This window comes from Dendrobates tinctorius, unplaced genomic scaffold (assembly GCF_039654945.1).
Source record: "Dendrobates tinctorius isolate UK_male_01 unplaced genomic scaffold, ASM3965494v1 ptg000007l, whole genome shotgun sequence".
Taxonomy (NCBI): Eukaryota; Metazoa; Chordata; class Amphibia; order Anura; family Dendrobatidae; genus Dendrobates; species Dendrobates tinctorius.
In genome coordinates, this window is record NW_027361675.1 from 50,566,285 (window position 1) to 50,584,365 (window position 18,081).

An 18,081-nucleotide genomic window follows, 5' to 3' on the forward strand; every position below is an offset into this window, starting at 1 on the left:
CCCCGTTATTTTTTTTTCTTTTCATTTTTTCAATCATTTTTTCAATTATTTTCATTTTTTTCATTTGTGTCATTTTTTTCATTTAATCATTCATTATATCAATCATCGTGGTTTTTGCTTGAAGAATCCCCATTTTCATTTGTTTCTTATTGTTATTTTTTATTATTTGTCACCATTTCATTCCCCCTTCTTTTCAAGATAATTTTTTTCAAGGCAATTTTTTTCGAGATAATTATCTTGAAAACAATGAAAACTATCATTCTTATTCATTGTTCATTTTTTATTTATGTTTTTATCTTTCATCATTACCCGTTATATTATACACTTGGCACCAGATTTAGACATCATGCTCACACATAGTATTAAAATTCCCTTTATTCTGCCCGCATTCAGCTTTTTCTACATCCTACTCTCTTTCACTTCGGGTTCCAAATGCGCTTGCGACACAGCGCGCATGGGCACAGCGCACTGCGATCCAAGCCTCCTTTTCATAATTGAATAGTATTCACACTGCGTATGCGCCACTCTACATGGGCCTCAAAGCTTCTATTTGACACCTAAGTGGCCGCTTCCGGCATTCGGATATTGGAAGTATGGCTCCTGGCACCTATTTACTCCAACCCACTGCCAACAATGTCTCCACACCACCACAATGATAGTGCATAACTGTGCGCCTACTCCGAGTCCCCGGGTCACCATACCTCTAAGGTCAGTATTTATATCGGAGACTTCCTGCACCCTGAATGGTGGTTCCCTCACATTTAGTGCTTTTGCAGGTTTCGTTTTCAATAAGATATTTCCTAAGGATCTTTTACTAAGGAATCACTTTTGCCTTTCAGCAAAACACCCCAATACTCCTCATCTTGATTGTGCTGCGCAACAGTACATAAGGCCAGCATGAGATAATTCTAGGTTAGTTCTCTGATACATATTGAAGCCCTAAACTATATGATATGATTAACCTCTTTACCCCCAAGGGTGGTTTGCATGCTAACGACCAGGCCAATTTTGACAATTCTGAACACTGTCCCTTTATGAGGTAATAACTCTGGAATGCTTCTATGGATCTCGGTGATTCTGACATTGTTTTCTCATTACATATTTTCCTTCATGATAGTGGTAAAACTTCTTTGATATGACTTGCGTTTATTTGTAAAAAAAAAAAAAAAAAACAAAACGAAAATTTGGTGAAAATTTTGAACATTTCACAATTTTCCAACTTTGAATTTTCATGCCCTTAAATCACAGAGATATGTCACATAAAATACTTAAGTAACGTTTCCCACATGTTTACTTCACATCAGCACAATTTTGGAACCAAAAATTTTTTTTCGCCAGGAAGGTATAAGGGTTAAAAGTTTAACAGCGATTGCTCATTTTTACAACACCATTTTTTTTTTTTTTTTTTTCGGGACCATATCACATTTGAAGTCACTTTGAGAGGTCTATATGATAGAAAATACCCAAAAAGTGACAACATTCTAAAAACTGCACCCCAGAAGGTGCTCAAAACCACATTCAAGAAGTTTATTAACCCTTCAGGTGCTTCACAGGAATTTTTGGAATGTTTAAAAAAAATTAACAAAAAATTTACTTCAGATCCAATTTTTTTTTTATTTCACCAAGGGTAACAGGACCCCAAAAGTTGTTGTGCAATTTGCCCTGAGTAAGCGGATACCCCATATGTTGGAGACAACTACTATTTTGGCATACGTCGGGGCTTGGAAGGGAAGTAGTGAGGTTTTGGAACGCAGACTTTGATGGAATGCTCTGCGGGCATCATGTCGCGTTTGGAGAGCCCCTGATGTGCCTAAAACAGTGGAAACCCCCCACAAGTGACCCCATTTTGGAAACTAGATCCCCCCAGGGAACTTATCTAGATGTGTGGTGAGCACTTTGAATCCCCAAGTGTTTCACTAAAGTTTATAACGCCTGGGTGTGAAAATAAAAAATCATATTTTCCCATCAAAAATGATCAATTAGTCCCCAATTTTTAAATTCCTGAAGGGTAACAGGAGAAATTGGACCCCAAAAGTTGTTGTCCAATTTGTCTTGAGTACGCCGATACCCCATATGTGGGAGAAAACTACTGTCTGTTTCTAATAGATGCACCTTTTCTGGGCAGCTGCGGGCTGCTATTTTTTTTGGCTGGGGGGGCTATACCAGCCTGAGAAAACCAGCCGCCAGCTGTGAGCTTTACCAAGGCTGGTTGTCAAAAATAGGGGAGGACCCTTATGCCGTTTTTTAATATTATTTATATAATTTAAAAAAACATTGTGGGGACCCCTCTATTCCTGATAACCAACCTTGCTGAAGCTGACAGTTGAGGATTGCAGCCCCCAGCTGTGAATTTTGCCTGGCTGGTTATAGAAAATACAGGGGAACCCACTCCGTTTTTTTGATTTACTTATTTATTTATAGCACAGGCGGCAGCTGATGAATACCCCCATCAGCTGCTCCTGCTGTCACTATTAGCAGCAGCAGGGGTAGGCTGATGGGAGTGATAGTTCCATCAGCCGCCATCTTCTGTCTCTTTTATCACTTAAACGTAACTCTCATCATTCTCCCCTGCTCGCTTTTTATTCCAAAAAATAGTTTTTGCATCACCACATTTTAAGAGCTATAATTTTTCCATATTTTTTGGCCCACAGTCATGTAAGGTCTTGTTTTTTGAGGGACGAGCCAGCCTTTTTATTGGTACAATTTTTGGGCACATGACATTGATCACTTTCTATTCCGATTTTTGGGAGACAGAATGAGCAAAAACCAGCAATTCATGATTTTCTTTTTTTTTTTTTATTTTGTGGGGGGGGGGGAGGGGGGAGTTTATACCGTTCAATGTGTGGTAAAATTGATAAGGCAGTGTTATTCTCCGGGTCAGTACAATTACAGTGATACCTCATTTTTATCTTTTCTTATGTTTTGGCGCTTTTATATAATAAAACGATATTATAGAAAAAATAATTGTTTTGGCATCACTTTATTCTGACAGCTATAACTTTTATTTTTTCGCTGATGATGCTGTATGGCAGCTCGTTTTTTGCGGGACAAGTTGACATTTTCAGCCGCACCATGTTTATTTATATACGTCTTTTTAATCGTGTCTTATTCCACTTTTGGTTTTGCGGTATGATGATAAAACATTGTTTTTTTGGTCTTTTTTTATGGTGCTCACTACAGGGGTTAACTAGTGGGACAGTTTTATAGGTTGGGCTGTTGCGGACGCATCGATACCAAATATGTGTACTTTTACTGTATAGATTTTTTTTATCAAATATTTATTTATTGATAAAATACATACTGATTTTTTCATTATTTTTTACTTTTTAGAAATATTACAATTATTTCCATTTTTTTTTTTTTTTTTTTTACTTTTTCCTAAGTTTTTTACTTAGTCCCCCTATGGGACAATCATTTTTTTGCAGGCTGATCGCTTCTATAGCATGCAGATGAAAGCAGCACCTGCATACCATAAAAGCTGTCAGTGCTGCACTCACAGGGAGACTTGCTGATCATGCATTGCGCATGATCAGCAAGTTTACTAGCTCTGGTGAGCCGGATGTCGTCATGGCAACGATCGGGACCCCACGTCACACCGCGGGGTCTTCGATCCAAAGGCAGAGGGGCTGTCGGCGATCTTGTTTGATCGCCGTATTTCGGGGGGGGGGGTTTAAGTGTTGGGAGCGGTCACAGACCGCTCCCGGCACTTATTGCCGGGTGTTAGCTGTCAGAAACAGCTGACACCCGGCCACGCTCCCCCCGTGAGCACAGCCAGTGGCTTAGACGTAATGGTCCGTCCATGGTCAAATTGTACCAGGTCACATGGACGGATCATTACGTCTAATGTCAGAAAGGGGTTAACACACAACTTCTAACTTAGGCCTGATTCACATATCCGTTTGTCTCCATCAGTCAAGATCCGCTGTTTTGCAAAAAAAAAACGGATTCGCCATTTTTCTTGGCGGATCCGTTTTTTCCCCATAGACTTGCATTACCGGCGGATCTTGACAGATGGCCATCCGTTGGATCCTTTTTTTGCGGATCCGCCAAGATTTTGGCATCCGCTGACAAGACTGGGCAGACAATGAAATGTTTTTCTGGGTGGCGGATCCGCACTTTACATTGTGCATGCCCAGCAGAATCGCCTTTGCAGTAAATTTAACCCTAAATCCCGATCTGGCGGCTGAGAAAAATTCTCTCTCTCTAGAGAGCGGTTCCTTTAAATTTCTTCCTTCGCAGGATCAGTCAAAAAAACGGTCCGGTGGCACACGTTGATGTCCGTACGTAGGCGGATCCGTTTTCCGCCATTTTTGCGGATTGCAACTGACAGAAACAACTGATGTGTGAAACAGGCTTTCGAATCTATCTGCAAGTTCCTACAGTATATTTTTTTATTTTTGTTCCTTCATCATGTTTAATTGTGGCTGCTTAAATTCATGTTGTGGAATACAGTACAGACCAAAAGTTTGGACACACCTTCTCATTCAAAGAGTTTTCTTTATTTTCATGACTATGAAAATTGTAGATTCACTCTGAAGGCATCAAAACTATGAATTAACACATGTGGAATTATATAATTAACAAAAAAGTGTGAAACAACTGAAAATATGTCTTATATTCTAGGTTCTTCAAAGTAGCCACCTTTTGCTTTGATTACTGCTTTGCACACTCTTGGCATTCTCTTGATGAGCTTCAAGAGGTTGTCATTGGAAATGGTTTTCACTTTACAGGTGTGCCCTGTCAGGTTTAATAAGTGGGATTTCTTGCCTCATAAATGGGGTTGGGACCATCAGTTGTGTTGTGCAGAGGTCTGGTGGATACACAGCTGATAGTCCTACTGAATAGACTGTTAGAATTTGTATTATGGCAAGAAAAAAGCAGCTAAGTAAAGAAAAACGAGTGACCATCATTACTTTAAGAAATGAAGGTCAGTGAGTCCGAAAAATTGGGAAAACTTTGAAAGAGTCCCCAAGTGCAGCGGCAAAAACTATCAAGCTCTACAAAGAAACTGTCTCACATGAGGACCGCCCCAGGAAAGAAAGACCAAGCGTCACCTCTGCTGCGGAGGATAAGTTCACCCGAGTCACCAGCCTCAGAAATCGCAGGTTAGCAGCAGCTCAGATTAGAAGACCAGGTCAATGCCACACAGAGTTCTAGCAGCAGACACATCTCTACAACAACTGTTAAGAGGAGACTTTGTGCAGCAGGCCTTCATGGTAAAATAGCTGCTAGGAAACCACTGCTAAGGACAGGCAACAAGCAGAAGAGACTTGTTTGGGCTAAAGAACACAAGGAATGGACATTAGACCAGTGGAAATCTGTGCTTTGGTCTGATGAGTCCAAATTTGAGATCTTTGGTTCCAACCACTGTGTCTTTGTGCGACGCAGAAAAGGTGAATGGATGTACTCTACATGCCTGGTTCCCACCGTGAAGCATGGAGGAGGTGTGATGGTGCTTGCTGGTGACACTGCTGCGGATTTATTCAAAATTGAAGGCATACTGAACCAGCATGGCTATCACAGCATCTTGTAGTGGCATGCTATTCCATCTGGTTTGCGTTTAGTTGGACCATCATTTATTTTTCAACAGGACAATGACCCCAAACACACCTCGAGGCTGCGTAAGGGCTATTTGACCAAGAACGAGAGTGATGGGGTGCTACGCCAGATGACCTGGCCTCCACAGTCCCCAGACCTGAACCCAATCGAGATAGTTTGGGGTGAGCTGGAACGCAGAGTGAAGGCAAAAGGGCCAACAAGTGCTAAGCATCTCTGGGCACTCGTTCAAGACTGTTGGAAGACCATTTCCGGTGACTACCTCATGAAGCTCATCAAGAGAATGCCAAGAGTGTGCAAAGCAGTAATCAAAGCAAAAGGTGGCTACTTTGAAGAACCTAGAATATAAGACATATTTTCAGTTGTTTCAAACTTTTTTGTTAATTATATAATTCCACATGTGTTAATTCATAGTTTTGATGCCTTCAGAGTGAATCTACAATTTTCATAGTCATGAAAATAAAGAAAACGCTTTGAATGAGAAGGTGTGTCCAAACTTTTGGTCTGTACTGTATATAGGCTCTCTTTATATTTGCCAGCAGCTTTTTTTTTGTTATTTCCATATTTACATTGTACCACTGTTTGTACACAATCTATAATGTAACCTTTTTGATATGATTAATACTGCTCTGAGAAATGTGTGTTTTTACTGGTCTTCTAGCGTTGTTTGAAAAAGACCCAGATGAGATCGAAACGTCACACGCTATTTACTCTCTTTCTCATCATGAGTGAGTTTTTTGTGGGGTAATTTTTTTTGATGTAACTTAAATTTTTCTGCAAATGAATATGAGTGCGGCTGATTTAACTTCTATATGTTGAATCCAGTTCAGCCAGCACCTCCTCCTTTCCATAAAGCGGTGTGCGTCTCCTTTCTACTTATCTAGAAACTAATAACAACAGACTGGTACAGAAAGGAGAGCACCCTGCACTTGTGGGCTTACAGGCTACAGGTAAGAATGATTTAAAAACCGGAGTTTAAATAGCTTTATTTTATCGATTGGTAATTGACTATTTCATCAACCAACGTAATTAAAGAGGATATATCACCAAAAATGACCCCTGCATTTTTATTTTAATATATAACTGGTAAAACTAAAAAAAATTCTAAATATAAGTTATTGAATTATCAATGAGGAAAAGGCTTTTATAATTATGCATTAATATGCACATATTATTCATGTCCGACTATCAGTAAAACTTTGCTGCCATTTCTTTACATACCTCGTGGCACTACATCCCGCCACCAGCACCCAAGTGACTTAAGGCTACTTTCACACTAGCGTTTCCTGGAGCTGCGGAGGGATGCGCACAGCCGCAGTGAAGCTTCGCCCACGACTGCACCTCCTCCGGTCAGCCTCGCCTATGGGCGCAAGACGCTGCATGCGACCTGCATACCCCATCTTTAACATTGGGTTCACAGGCCGTGTGCAGGTAGGTGTTTGCCGGCGCATGCGTTCTTTTGACAGTGCGCCGTGCGCACCAAAATGCAACACGGTTCGTTTGGCGCAGGACGGTGCACCGTCAAAAGGACGCATGCTCCGGCAAACGCATACCCAATGCTAAAGATAGGGTACGCAGGTTGCATGCAGCGTCATGCGCCCATAGGCGGAGCTGACTGGAGGAGGTACGGCTGTGGGCGGAGCTTCACGGCGGCCGTGCGCATCCCTCCGCAGCTCCAGGAAACGCTAGTGTGAAGGTAGCCTTAGCTGTCCTGAGCAACGCTTTCTTGCTGCTCAGACTAGATACCATCTTCAGTGTTGTGGAGTGACTGTGCGCTGCTCCCAGGGACATAGTGCTGCTTTACTAAAAGATTTTTCTCTGTCTGCCTGCAGTTTTACCATCTGCCATTGTCACAATGGTATGTGCTCTGATCAGAGTAAAAAGATTAAAGGAAAGACCAGTGTGATATTGATAGATAATGGAGGCACTGACACACAGGGACATGTGTGATAATACACTCATCATTGGTGGACCGGTGGTGACATGCCCGGGAGCCAGGTGTATGAGAACATTTCCTCCTCTGTCTCTTCTCACTAAGCAGAGAGATTTAATCTCCTGAGATGTCACTTCATAGTGAGCAGAGGTTCTCTAAGAACTATTTTCAAGATAAAAAAAAACAGATTCCCAGAAGTGATAATATGGCACTCTCACAAACCCTGATCTCAACATCACCAAGTCTGTCTGGGATTAGATGGACAGACAGAAGGACTTGAACAAGATCCACAGAAGAAACATTTCCCAAGATGTAAGGAAGAAGCTTCCTGCAGAGTTCCTTCAAAAACTGTTTGAAAATGTCTCTTGAAGAATTAATGCTGTTTTGAAGGCAAAGGGTGGTCACACTAAATATTGATTTGCTTTAGAATTCATGAATTTTGTTAATTTGTAAATAAAAATGATTAACTTTTCTATTTTTGATAACATTCTTACTTTGCAGCATTTTTCCCCACACCTGCCTTAAACTTTTGCACAGCACAGTACATCTCAAAAACGTTACACAGAGAGATAATTTTGCCATCAACAGCTAGCACCAGTATCCAAATTAAAAAAAAGACCTGGTGCACAATTACATCCCCTTTCTATATGCCATAACAGGGCATATTGAGGTTATAAGGGCATCACAGCCATTTGCCAGAGCTGGTAATAAGGAGCAACACTTTCTATAGCACGACACATTATGTATTACATAGTTACCCATTTATTTGCATGTCTGGCATTTAATAATATTTTCCCCCATGCAACATATTTTCCCCTTAAAGGTTCAAATAAAAGGTGCTTGTCTTTATGAGATAACGCCTGTCTGAAAATAAAAGAGTTGTTTTACACTTTTAATGCTTGTTAGACAAGAAAGCTCTAGTATTAATTTAACTCAGACAGGTGTACGGCAATTTTTCTAAATAAGTAACGGATCAAGAACATCACTTCCTTCAGCATAATACACTATAGAGTTAAAAAGAGAAAAGTTAATTATATCAATTTTGTTTCTTAAATATAAATTATATTATAGTTGAACTTACTTAGGCAGGTTACCAGACAGAATTTTCCAGGCGTATTCCCGCAAGTACTTCTGGAATATAGTGGTGAGGGCAATCATTGGTTCCCCAGTGCTTAGCTGTGAGCACTGGACCATACACTTCTTATAGTAGACAAACAGGTCAGCACAACTTGGAAGAACAGCCCCGGCATCTTCAGAAGTGGATTTTGGCGGCCCTTGGGCTTTGAAATCGCCAACAAAACGATCAATCAATTCACCTAGGTTCCTATGAGAATAGATATTGACGTTAATTGAAGAGCAACTAGTTTATGGTATTCACATACAATGGCCGTTACGATTGGGTGCGCGGTTTTTCAGGTAAAACAGCCATTTCAATGTAAAATTAAACGATTGCGAGGAAATCAGTAAAGCGACCTACCAGAAAGCTTTTTGCTTATTTGGTTATCATGTAGGAGGTCGTACATATGAGAGACTCTTTTCAAAGGTCCTTAAAATTCAGATATCCGGTTGGGGCAAAAAAAGTTATAGATTTCCACTATTTTAAACATTCTTATATTTTCCAAAAAATGCATAGACTGAATCCAAACCACATTTGTATCTCACATACCTGGCTGAATAATCTTGAGGTTCAATTTCTACAAAAATGTGCCAGTAGCAAAGGAAATCACATTCATTCTGTTGGCTTACAAATCAAAGAGAAGAGTTTTCCTGTAAAACTACTGTGTACATCTGTTTTACATATATCACCCATAATGTAAAAGAAAGGTAATGCGGCATGACACGGTCTCTTATTTCAGATAAGAAAATGTGCCTTAAAAATTAGCTTTTTGTTTAATTCTAGTACTACGGCAATGGAACTCTGTAAAGGATAATACCAATATTAGCTTTGATTCTTCCATCAAAAGCATGCTATTTAAGGGAGATGAATTGCTACCATGCAACCCCCAGGAAGACTACAGGATCAAATCTTATCTAGCATATGGCAAGACTAGAGCAGTGGTATGTCAGGACCAAAACACATTATGTTGTATTGAAACAGTGGTTAAAGCAGAAGTCTTCATAGTAGTGTGTCATGTGTGATTGAGCTCCACAATAAAGTACTGAAAATGTATCTGGTAGTGCCATGGACCCTTCTTGCAAATTAGACTTTTATGGTTAATGAAGACAGAACCTACCACAAAGTTAGCACATTAGTAAGAAGAGGCCAGTCACACTGTTATCCACACTATCTTTCTGATCTAATGCTATACATACTAGGGGACTTGCGGTAAAAAGAAGTTCCTCACACTGCTGTCCACCCTGTCTTTCTGATCTAATATTGGAGATACCAGGGGTGCTGAGGTAAGATGAGGCTGCTTACACTGCTGTGCACCCTGTTATTCTCATCTAATACTGGAGATATCAGGAGTGCTGAGGTAATACTGCTGTTCACACTTTCTGATCTAATACTATAGATTGACATAGCAAGGGTGCTGAAGAAGAGGCTGCTTACACTGCTGTGCACCCCATCTTTCTGATCTAAGGCTATACATACTAGGGGTTTTGAGGTAAGAAGAGACTGCTCACACTGCTGCTCACCCTGTCTTTCTGATCTAATGCTATATATACACAAGGGGTCTTGAGGTAAGAAAAGGCTGCTCACACTGCTGTTCACCCTGTCTTTCTGATCTAATATTGCAGATACCAGGGGTGCTAAGGTAAGAAAAGGACACTTATAATGTTGTCCACCCTGACATTCTGATCTAATACTGTAGATGGAACTAACAGGGGTGTGGAGGTAAAAAGAAGCTGCTCACACTGCTGTTCACCATGTCAATGTGATCTAATACTGGAGTTACCAGGGGTGCTGAGATAAGAAGAGGCTGGTCATACTGCTGTTCACCATGTCTATTAGATTTAATACTGGAGATACCAGGGGTGCTGAGGTAAGAAGAGGCTGCTCACACTGCTGTGCACCATGTCAATGTGATCTAATACTGGAGATACCAGGGGTGCTGAGGTAAGAGGCGGCTGCTCACACTGCTGTTTACCACATCTATTTGATCTAATACTGGAGATTACATAGGTGCTGAGGTATGACTGCTGAGCAGTTACTGTGACCAGGAGATAACCTATACCATGTAATGTCAAACTTCCTAATGCACATACTTAGACACCTGTGCTATTATCACTCTAGGACAGATTTCTGTCAGCGTAACAAAACAGTCCATTTTAATGTACAAGTGGTTAGCTTTTTTGCCAAAACTAGGGTAATTATTATTATACTGTACATTTATATAGCGCCATTTATTCCCTGGCACTTTACATGTCAAAAGGGGAAATATAGACAGGTACAATAAACATCTGTAAGACAAGGGACAAATTAATTCACTAATTAAAGCATTTAGCAATCTATTCTTAGTGACATTTCGTTTATTTATCTATGTTTTGTATATCTGGATACATTTACATTGTTCTGGATTTTTCATCCCTTAAGGCTACTTTCACACATCAGGTTTTCGGCGTCAGGCGCGATCCGGCGTCGTGCCGGAATGCCGGATCCGGCAAATGTTTTGTAAAACCTGATGTGCCGGATCCGGTTTTCTGCCGGATCCGTCTTGTTCTTGACAGACAAAACCGGATCCGTCTCATCCGGTTCATCCGTTTTTCTATCCGTTTTTCGACGGATTACGCCGGATCTGGTTTTTAAAATTGACCCTTGTGGCCTTCCGAACGGGATTGGCTACTGGAAAACTATATATAGCATGTTCCTACAGCCCTTCTTTGACAGGTTGTAGAGGAGAAAGTGCAGGTTGGAGAGAAGAGCAAGTTACTGGCGAAGATGGATGTTGTCATTGGAAATATTACCACTAGAAGTTCTGTGACGGTTTCAGTAATGAGGGACAATTTTGCACTATACTTTATGTCACCTCAAGGCAGAGTACACTGGCAGGATGACAGAGTATGAAAGATTTGTGCCCTAACCAAACTTGTGTACCTTCTGGACCAACAGTATATACCTTTGCCAACCAAAGTTGGCTATCTTGTCATGGTCTTACTATTTTTAGCTTTAGGCCACAGGTGTGTACCTGGTTGTGTTTTATGCAAAGTATTTCACCTTTTAACAAAAGTTGTGTTCATTGTTAGGAAATCACCAACAATAAACACAACTTTTCAGGTGAAATACTTTGCTTCAAACACAACCAGGAACACAACTGTGGCAAAAAGCTAAAATTTACCCACAGTTATATACCTGTTTTTGAATACCTTTTTACCTTTTAAATACCCTGTATTTAACCTTTTTTTTAAACATATTTCGCCGCAGAAAGAAATGACAGACAACCAGTGTAAACAATAATTTAACTTTTATTTAAAATATTGTTTTTTGTGTAAACTGTTTTTAAAGTTAAAAAAAACTTTTTTAATAAAGGTTTGAAACCAACCAAATGGGCATTTTTATTACAAAAAAAACATTATAACTCGGTGTAGTGTGGGGTGGAAATACTGCTGGAGGGGCTGCGGGACACTTCGACAATGGGAGTGTGGAGAGAGGACTGGGATCGTGGTGGGGAAGGAACAGTTAGAGGTGATGGTGTGGAAAAAGCTACAGAATGGGTGGACATGTGGGAGGCAGAAGAGGAGGTGGGCGGTGGAGTGGAGGGTTGGGCAGGGACTGTAGGAGCAGATGATGTTGATGGAAAGTTGTATGGGGAAGGAGTTTGGTACGGGGAAGGAGTTTGGTACGGGGAAGGAGTTTGGTACGGGGAAGGAGTTTGGTACGGGGAAGGAGTTTGGTACGGGGAAGGAGTTTGGTACGGGGAAGGAGTTTGGTACGGGGAAGGAGTTTGGTACGGGGAAGGAGTTTGGTACGGGGAAGGAGTTTGGTACGGGGAAGGAGTTTGGTACGGGGCAGGTTGCTGGAAGTGGGGAGATGTCTGGTACTGGGGAGGTTGCTGGTACTGGGAAGGTTGCTGGTACTGGTGAGGTTGCTGGTATGTAATAGGAGGGGGAGGATGGAAAGTGGCTGGAGGGGGTGCAGATGTAATAGGAGGGGGAGGATGGAAAGTGGCTGGAGGGGGTGCAGATGTAATAGGAGGGGGAGGATGGAAAGTGGCTGGAGGGGGTGCAGATGTAAAAGGAGGGGGAGGATGGAAAGTGGCTGGAGGGGGTGCAGGTGGAGGAACTACAGTGGTGGGAGGTGGAGGTTGGGAGGTAACCTGCTGTAGAGCACCGTGGCACGAATGCATTACATGCATCTGCTGGGTAGGAGATATTGTTGCCATGCGCTCCACAACAGACCTGAAAAAGGTGTTGTTTGGCGAAGATCTTGCTTCTGAATGCATGGTTTGCAGAAGTGTCTTCACCTCCAGAATGCTGGAGTTGATCTGCTGAAAGCCTGCGGAGATTTGCTCTGACAAGACTTTTAGACAGTTCTGGAAAGATGCATTCAGATGCAAGAACTCTGGCGCATAACTCTTTTCCTGACCCCTCTGCCGCTGCCGCCCAGTACCCGCAGGTGTACTAGAGGTGGCAGGGGCAGAAGGGTGGGGTAAAGGGAAAGCGATCTCCTCACCAGCAGCTTCATGTAATGTAGGCGGCCACGATGCTCCTGTGCTGGTGGATGGGACAGATGGGTCGAATGTGTGGGAAGGCTGGGAAGGTGCAGATGTACCGGGGCGGTCGAAGTGTCCCTCGGTGCCGGTCTCCTCAGGGATCGCCTCAGAAGGGTCCTATCGTGCAGGCTCCCGAGTGCTGCTCACCGTGCTGTGGAATAAAGAGAAAAAAAAACAATTAAAATACTGACATGGTATGGCCCTGGCTGAAAAAAAAAAGTTACATCTAACATTTTTTTTCACATGTGGTGTGTAATATTTACCTTCTAGTGACCATTGTTTCCCGGAGGAACGACAGGGCTTGTGCGTACTTGTACTTGCTCCTGCGTCCTCCAGATCCACTCGGGGCCCGCATCTCTTTATTGAACTCCTTCTTGAAACGATCCCTCACAGACCGCCACCGATTCACAATTCTGTTCCCTGAAACGAGAAAGGAGTGGTTAGTATACAACATCAATGTTTCACAAACTCCAGTCCTCATGGTCCCCAGGGGTCATGTTTTCAGGATTTCCATAGTAAATAGAAATCCTGAACACATGATCCGTGGGGACCACGAGGACTGGAGTTCGGGAAACACTGGTTTACATCAAGCAACCGGTACTGTATATACTTACGCTCTTTAATCTGGGCCCGAACATCGAGGTCCTCCCAGCGGCCCACAAGGAGCGAACAGATTTCCTCCCAGAGTCGTCGGGTAACGATAAGGTCAGCGTGGCGGCGGTCAGCCATATTCCAGAGCGGCTCCCTTTCTCTGACGAGATCGATGAGGTGGTCCACATCGAGTCCTCCATCCTCACCGTCAGAGTCGGGAGCACGCTGTGAAGGCTGTTAAAGAAAAAGACAAAAATAACATAATTAGCCTCCACAAAAGAAATGAAATAAAAAGTGCAAAAAAACAAAGCAAAAATATTTATACTTACACGCTGGTGACCGCCGCGTTGCTGTCGCCGACGACCCTGGGAGGCACTGCGAGGACCTCTTGGCCGAGCACCAGATTGGGAAGACTAGAGAAGAAAACAAAAAATGTTATGTCTTTGGATGTAGGCATTTGTTTGCTGTGTGTGGTCTGCAGAACATTGTTTTCTATGTGTTGTGTGTAGTGTGATGTTGTGTTTGATGCAAGAAACTTACCAATTGTGAGCCCACTCCAAGTGTCTGTCCACCCCTTCCTTCTTCTTCTGGGAGCTCCTCTTCATCTTGTGAATCCTGTTTTGAAATAAAAGGCAATGAATAGACATATATTACAGAGATGATGGATTTTGGAAATAAAAACTTACCGTCAAACGCTGACGATGCGAGGGAGGGCTCCCAGAAGATGATGTGCTGTCTTCCTGGTGGCCACACTCCATGCCTGTGGGTGGTGTTCCAGCTGCTGCCATTGCTGCTGCTGCTGCTGCATCTATTGGGCGGCTGTTGAATAAAGAGAAACAAAGGGCCAATGAATATCTTGATATTCAATAGCCCTAGTTTGGAGGAATGGGGGATTTGATAATTACCGTCTCTCATCTGCTGCTGGCCTCCCCTCCTCAGCATGTTCCATTTGCTGCTCCATTTGGGGTGGTGGTGGTGCTGATGGTGCTGCAGTGGTCTCCTGCCTTCTCCTGCTGCGCTTGGTTGCTTTCTTGGGTGGCATGTTGGGTGTGGCTGTGGGTCCCACTGTCTTGCTTTTATATATGTCTTGTGGGCAGAGCTACTGAGCATGCTCAGACCAAAAAACCGGATCCGGCCACCGGATCCGGCTTTCGCCGGATCAGGCGCATTGCGGCGCTCATAGGCTTTCATTGTGTGAAAAAGCCGGACGCGCCGGATCCGGCGTGTCCGGCTTTTTCGCCGGAGACAAAAAACGTTACAGTAGCCGTTTTTTCCAGACGCCGGATCGCGACACATTGCCGGATCCGGCGAAAACCGGATGAAACGCATGGCCATCCGGCGCGATCCGGCGCAAATGCAAGTCAATGGGGGGGAAACCGGATCCGGCATTGCATTTCGCCAGATCCGGTTTCTGTCAAAAGCGCCGGATCGCGCCTGACGGCGAAAACCTGATGTGTGAAAGAGGCCTTAGTCATGACAGTTGCATTCTCCAAAAAGTCACAGCAGTTGCCCCTACCTCCTCATATTAGCTATAAAGCAAAGACTTTACATTTAACCCGTTAAGAACTGGTATTTTTTTGTTTTAGCACTTTTATTTTTTTCTCCATCTCTTCCAAAATCTATGATTTATTTCTTCTTTCACCTGGCCCTATGAGGACTTTTTTGCAGACGAGTTGTTTCAAAAGATCTCCATTCATTTTAGCATATAATATACTGAAAAACGTTAAACAAATTCTAAGTGCTGAAAAATGCTGAAAAAAAAACACAAATATGCCTTTGGTTTTTTGAGTTTTGTTGATTTTAGAACGTTCTGTGTTCAGTAAAAAAATTAAAATTATCTGATTATATGATTCTGCAGGTCAGCATGAATACAGTGATAAATAAAAATGGGAAGATGGAGATCCAAGAGAATGGTCCAGGATTCAAGATAGACTTGATGCAGTTTTATCATCAACGTGTTTCGAAGTCTTCAGACTTCTTCATCCGGATGTAACCATATACCTAGGTGTGAGAGAAAGGAGGGGGCGGAGGGCACCAGCAACATGAAAAAAAGGGGATCTACCTGGAATAGGTCAATAAGGAATTCAAGCTATAGAGAAAAAGAGGCACACTATATTCCTGGGACCACCCGAGAAATATGCATTAATTAGGTACAACATAAATATACAGCAGGAGTCTAACCCTCTCACCACTCCTACCCCTGACGAAGTCACTCTAGTGGTGTCACGCGTTGGGTTCTTGACCCCCCCCCCTGTACAGCTGGCTATCTCTGGTCATGTACTTTAAGCTTTCTCTTATTCCCATCTGCAGGATTACTTTGAGTGTTTGATTCCTTATGTACGTTCTCACTTTGGGTATAAGGCAACTTTGCCGCTTACTGCACTGGAACTATATCACATTAGGCTACATACCTATTGTTTTTCGATATGGTGCATATGGCTACTGAGACGGTCTTGAATTGCTCTATATGATAGTGTATAAGCTTATATTTAACCTGTATTCCCAGGGTATGTCTACATTATATTGAATGGTTATGTTGTATAGTCTTTATGTACGGTTAGGCTGTCTCGTTATGTTAACTGAGTATTATATCTTCATTGAGGCCTTTAGGATTCATTTGTGAGTATCTATGCACTTGCATTAGTTACCAACAGCACTTCAGCTGTACTCTCTATATGCTATGTCTTGCAAATACTCAAGTGATTAGTACACAAATATCTGTGGGATCATTCTTGCTTTAACTATCCCTTGTTCATTTTGCCCTCCATGAAAAAATTCCTTCTGTGTATACAACATTGTGTTTTTGATTCAGCTTACAGCACTTGCAGCACAACTGTTACATGTCCAGAGTGATTTGATTTGGGGATTTTCCTGATACTAATAATTATCTATACATATTAAGTGTGCTCATGTTCAGGGGGTTCAACCCCTTAATGGGGTATTTGTCAATTGTTTTTAAATATTTTAAACTTGGTGTGTTTTTGGACTCCAATAAAATTTGTATTTTTGCATATTTCTCGGGTGGTCCCTGGAATATAGTTTGCCTCTTTCTCTATAGCTCATATACAAGGGTGTACCATAAACAGCATCAAGTCTACTTTGTAACCTGAACCATTCATTCGGATGTCCTTCAGCAGCGCAGACGACCCATCTATTGCTTCTTTTCTGGCAAGAATAATGTTGTCGCACAGCCAGTGTCTACATCTCATGTGTTGTCTGTACAGCGAGAGTTAAACCATCATGAGCTCTTTCTTTATTAAATATTCTGCTAAAAAAAGGACTTTTATTAATTTTCTTGCTAAATCAAAGTACTATACCTGCCTGCTATGAAAAATAAAGGCTTATAAATAATGAGGCCAGTAAATTTCCACACTGCTGCTGAGCAAGCATGAGCTTAATGCATTCATTTTCCACAGACAGAGAAAAAAACAACTTAATTTGTGGGGAAAAATCCCCATCTGTACTTAAATAAAAACACACTTCGTTTTACACATTTCATATCAGAAGCTCCCAGTGTGTAAGGACAAAACGTTGCAGCAGCTTGGAGTAATAGCTAGAAAAAAGGAGAACTAGGGAAAACTGGATGCTTAGGAATAACAACTACATACTGTGCATAGATTCACTCACTTACGTTCACTTCCAATGATTTTTCAAGAACTATAGAAAAGTTTTTAAAGAAACTATGTGGTTGTTATCCTGACTGACAGATTAGGCTGTTCCCAACGCTGCAGGTTTTTGTGGCAGTTCTGAAAGGGGAAGTTCACTACTTTATTGATGGCCTATCTTTAGGATGGGTCATCAATGTTGGTTCCGTGGCAGTGCAACACTCGGCACCCCCGCTGATCTGCTGTTAAAGATGCCGGTCAGAAGTTTTCCTATGCTGCCAAACACAGCAGCCACGCCATTTCTATAGTGGCACAGATGAATAGATGGTGGATCTGTAGCATCCGGCCAACTCCTTTAAGCTAAAGCCAAGAGTGGAATCCAACTTCTTCCTAATTGATCAACTTTTTAGCTTTGGTAAATAAAACCGTATTACAAACTGCAGTGCAGGTTTTCCAGAAATATACTTCTGTGTGAAATCATGCAAAGGCTATGTGCACAATTTTTTCAGACAGATTCTGCCACATGTGGGTTCTGTCACATATATGTGGGTTTTCCCCATAGTCTTGAATATGATGCTGAAAATCTCCAAATAAAATCCACATCCACAGGAAGCATAGTAAAAAAAACATACAATCCACAACACAAAGGAGTTTTATTTAAAAGAGACAAAAATGTGATAAAAATGCATGTAAAAAAGCTAACTAAAAAGGCAATAAAAAAACTTGAGACCTACATTAGCTAATT

At 41.9% G+C, this 18,081-nt stretch overlaps 1 protein-coding gene across 3 annotated transcripts in view; it reads right to left on the minus strand.

Moving 5' to 3' along the window:
* VPS53 (VPS53 subunit of GARP complex) overlaps window positions 1-18,081 on the minus strand; it is a 342,581-nt gene that overhangs the window by 163,554 nt on the left and 160,946 nt on the right. For all 3 annotated transcript variants that reach the window (XM_073574532.1, XM_073574523.1, XM_073574541.1), the window contains one exon: window positions 8,571-8,813. In XM_073574532.1, coding sequence (XP_073430633.1) covers window positions 8,571-8,813 — 243 coding nt within the window. The remainder of the gene's footprint in view (window positions 1-8,570; window positions 8,814-18,081) is intronic.